The 4,422-nt window shown below is 41.0% G+C and overlaps 1 protein-coding gene across 2 annotated transcripts; it reads right to left on the bottom strand.

The window, feature by feature from the left end:
* Positions 1 to 1,489: 1,489 nt before the first annotated feature.
* neurod6b (neuronal differentiation 6b) lies at positions 1,490 to 4,422 on the bottom strand. Of its 2 annotated transcripts, none has more exons than XM_067475555.1 (2): positions 4,167 to 4,422; positions 1,490 to 3,885 (listed from the first exon to the last, which is right to left on the bottom strand). In XM_067475555.1, exon 2 carries the CDS (start codon positions 3,878 to 3,880, stop codon positions 2,876 to 2,878), a length of 1,005 nt encoding a protein of 334 aa, XP_067331656.1. In that variant the 5' UTR covers positions 3,881 to 3,885; positions 4,167 to 4,422; the 3' UTR covers positions 1,490 to 2,875. The 2 variants fall into 2 exon arrangements, with proteins under 2 accessions (XP_067331656.1, XP_067331657.1); XM_067475556.1 differs by lacking the exon at positions 4,167 to 4,422 and adding an exon at positions 3,962 to 4,106.

Raw genomic sequence — 4,422 nt, forward strand, 5'->3', positions numbered from 1 at the left:
TAGTGAAGAATAAAAAAAAATGTTCTGCAATTTCCACAAACTTTGTAGAATCTTAACAGCTACATTATAGCATAACATGAGATTATACTTTTTAGTGTTTTTTTATCAAAGACAGCGGAAATGTTTGATGGTCGTGATTTTTTTGTTGTCAGCTGATAAAATAGGGAAAGTTAACTTTTGAGATTGCAACTTGTTGCCAACTTGTTACACTGGTTGACAGTTTCAGAAGACATTATATAGCTTGATCAAAAGGTTATTTATCTTTTGACCTAAAAACTAGAATTTTGTAGGTCTGCTAAGATCAGGTTCCCCTTATCCTGCTTTACCACAAAATATTTCTCACACATTCTGGAAAGTCTCAGATATTCCATCATAACGTTACAAACAGGCTGTTAGTGTCATAACAAACATGTCATTACAAAAGGTCGTGGTTGTTCATAATCATGAGCTTCTGAGCTTTTCATTGAACAAAGGTTTTTACCGTGAGAAGTGATGAAGGTTTTTATGAGTATCAAAATATGAATTTTGCTCCTAATGATGCATTGGAGGTTCACTGTATTTGTCAGATACTTAAAACGACCTTTTTTGACAAACTGGGCCTCTGTACTCTCTCTCTCTCTCATCGTGTGTGTGTGCGTGTGCGCGCGCATGTTAAACTGTAATTCATTAGAAGACAGAAAACTATGTGAACATAATTTCATTGTTTGTACTGATGACATGTTTTAGTTTCATTTACGGCTCCTCCTGAATAATAAATAATAAATCGGAGTGGCCTGAAACAGCCCGCGTGTAAAAGAAAAGTAATTACCTTTAAATCCCATCCATAATGGTCAATAACAGAGCCGAAAGCACACAGGTGTAAAGTTATAGTAAAGTTGATTTAAATGTTATATTTTAAGGCAGGGGTCGCATTTCCTTCGGAATCAAAGCCAGTGTCCAGGGGTAAGCAGATCCTTTCTCCTCTTACTGGGATCCACTCTCTGGCAGATATCCAACACCTCTTGGGCATTTCCCCCATAAATCAACCTTGTGATCAGATTAAATTTAGTCAAATTATATTGACAATACTGTTTAAGAAAGAGATCTTTTTTAAAACTCACTCTGAGATTTGCGTTACCTTTTTACAGTTCGGGATTTTATAAATAACTGTTTAAACAAAGATCCCAAATTAAAGTAAAGTTAAACTTTTGTATCCAGTTAGAAAATAATAATTATTGATTAAAATGCATTTAGGGGTTTTCAAATCTTCTCAGCAGCCCCCTCTCATGTAGCTTCACCACTGTGCTGGTACCTGTACTTGGGGCCTTACGCGCCGTGTCCCATCGCAGCCTCGGAGATTATTTATCATTAGTTCACTATTCAATTTGTGAAATAAAAATTAAATAAATAAAATTATGCCCAGGGCGTTTTCTTTTATCTCGATTTATTTTTCTAACAATTTATTTTTAATAGCCATCTGCTGTCGATCATTTCCACAGAACGCTGAGAATCAGCTTCGTCATTTTATTGCGACAAACACATCACAAAACACGAACACACGTGAGTGTAAGTGTGTGTCAAATCATTAACTGCAGGAATAGGTTAGAAATACCATCCAGTGATTATACATCATTCGGGTAAAAGTTACAAAATCAACAGGATTTATGGGAGCACAGTCACCAACATTGTGCAGAAACATGAAGTGCATCACAGATGCTCCTTAGCAGGAACAAGTGGAAAAAAGTTCACATCAAACTATCCAAAACTTTCATTTCGTTGCATATTGATGGCCGTCATCTGTTTTTAAGGCATGTTGATCGGATTCAAATCGTTTGAAAACATTTTGTAAACCGATGCTGAAATACACAACAATGCACCCGAAACAAGCTTTAAATGTATGGGGGTTCACAGAAAAGGTTGTTGCTTTTTACAATATTTTAGTATATTATATTATCCACATTCAAATTGACGGACTTATAATAAATAAGCTTAAATAAATAAATAAATAAATACAGTCACAATTTACATTCCCCTCGTTACCCCACTATTTACTCCACACACAAATGCGTTTAAGTATTTTTCCCCCCAACTTCCTGTAATTATAGGACTAATTCAGATGACATCATCATCGGGTCTCTGAAACACATGCACGTCTCCAAACTGGCCTCTTCTTAAGTATTAATTTTGTGCTATTCTCATAATTTTATTTAGATATATCAGATTACTCGTGAGAGGAAATACACATATATCATTTTCATAAGCAAAGATTGCATTTGGCTGTCTTGCATAGCTCAATTGACCTTTATTGCTAACAGACTGAATCTCTGAACTCCAATCATGTTTCAGCAAACTTCCCTGATGAAGTGAAACCTCTTTAGATTCTTCTTCCCCAGTGGTTTCATTTAGCAGATTTTATTTATTTGAATATCTGCAAATGTATGGTCAAAGATCAGCTGTTTCATTAATACATCTGCAGAACAGGCAAAATAAATAGAAATATAATAATCCACTGCAACTGCAGAAAATGTTCCCCAAGCTGCGTCTTTATCAAATTATTCTAAATCTGAGTCTTTAATTGATTTTCTTTAAACGAGTCAATTCTTCCTTTAGATTTGGATCATTTCATTTATTTTTTTGTCTTTGTCTTTTTTGCTGCCGATTATCGACCATAATTAGTGGAACAAGAACTGAGAATATGTGAAATCACCATATGTAATTTGCTGAGTTTTACCACATTTCAAAGAAAAACAGGACTTAACAATCAACACAATACGACTTGGTAAAATGGGCATTTTTGCAGCGCTCCTGCGTGCTTGGAGTCATTTTCCTGCCACTCGCGACATCTGCGGGGCAAATTGCATCGCTTCTGAAACTTGAACTTTGTCCAGCTCATTGATTAATTGTGGAAAGAGCCATTAACTTCCCCTTGTGCTTGGAAGGACTGGCTGCGGACGTGCAGATCGTAGGGGAAACGGGCCTCTGGGGAGACTCTATACATGGAGTTGTGCGCAAGAGCCGCGCGCCCTGGTGCACTGCAGTAGCGCATACCATAGTGGCTGCTTTTGCCGTAGTCTGGTTGATCGTCGTGTTTCAGGGAGAAAATCCCATTAAAGTTCATCGGGGGGCTCAGCTGGCCGTCGAAATGCGGGCTCCCGCTCTCTGGGGACGGGTTCTCGTAGTAGGGCTCGTACGCGCTGCCTAAGCTGTAGTGACGGAAGGTTTTGGCGCTGCTCTCCAAGTTGCTGCCGCTGTGGCCGGGGGGCGTGTTCATGTCTGAGCCCGGGTACGAGTACATGGCTTCATAGGGTGATCTGCCAGAGAACATGACCTCTCCGTTGTGGTCTGTGAGGAAATTTCTGGCGTTCAGCTGCAAACAGCCCGCCACCAAGTTGGTTGTGGGCTGAGATAATCCTTTACACAAAGTCTGCACGAAGGCGAGGAGGTCCGGTCTCTTCCCCGCGCTCAGAGTCTCTGACAGGGCCCAGATGTAATTTTTTGCCAGTCTAAGGGTCTCGATTTTGGACAGTTTTTGAGTTTTTGAGTAGCACGGCACAACTTTGCGAAGGCTCTCCAGCGCGGCATTCAAGCCGTGCATCCGGCTGCGCTCTCGGGCGTTGGCTTCATGGCGCCTCATTTTGGCCCTGTCCATCTGCTCCTTGCCGGGCTTCTTTTTTCGAGGACCTCGCTTTTTAGGAAGACCGCTCTCATCCTGCTCGTCCTCTCTTTCGTCCTCCTCCCTTTCAGAGACCTCGTCCTCGATGTCCCTCATGTCTGAGTTAGACCTGTCGGGGTTGTGTTGTCGCTCGTGCTCCATGCTCTCAGGTAAGCTTTCACGGGGATAATTGGCACCAAACCGCGGCTCACACATGACAAGAGGTTCCTCGAATGGCAGTGTTAACATATTTCCTGTGAGAGCAGAGCCAAAATATTAATTATGAGTGCAGAGTACATCGAAGTCTTTTGAAGGCTGTCAGTTAATTACCTTGAGAATGAATCCTCCCAAGAGGAAGAGGAACAATTGGGCACAGAAGGCCGAAGAAAAAAACAACAACCTTAGTCGGAAGTTTTAGTATTTTTTGTTAACCAAAGTGAACAAATCCATGTATGCTACAAATACTTGAGTGTCCAACTCTAAACAGAAGAGAGTCAACAAATTTAATAAGCGATAAAAAAAAAATAATACTAACCTCTGGTCAGTGTGCACCTTGCATGATCCCAAATATCTCTCCTAAATCTGCGCTGCAGCGTCTTCTGCAAACCCCAACATTAGAGGAAAAGGCTCAAACCTGCGCAGCCTCCTTTCTCTCGCTCTCTTTCTATTACTGCGTACTGCTCTTCCTTGCCTCTCTCCCCCTTTCTCGCTTCCCCTTCCCTCTCTCTTTGAGGAATGACACTCATGCCAACAGCGGGTACCCATGCCATCTGCCGCTGACGTCTTGTGGC

This window comes from Channa argus, chromosome 14, assembly GCF_033026475.1.
Source record: "Channa argus isolate prfri chromosome 14, Channa argus male v1.0, whole genome shotgun sequence".
In the NCBI taxonomy this organism is placed as follows: domain Eukaryota; kingdom Metazoa; phylum Chordata; class Actinopteri; order Anabantiformes; family Channidae; genus Channa; species Channa argus.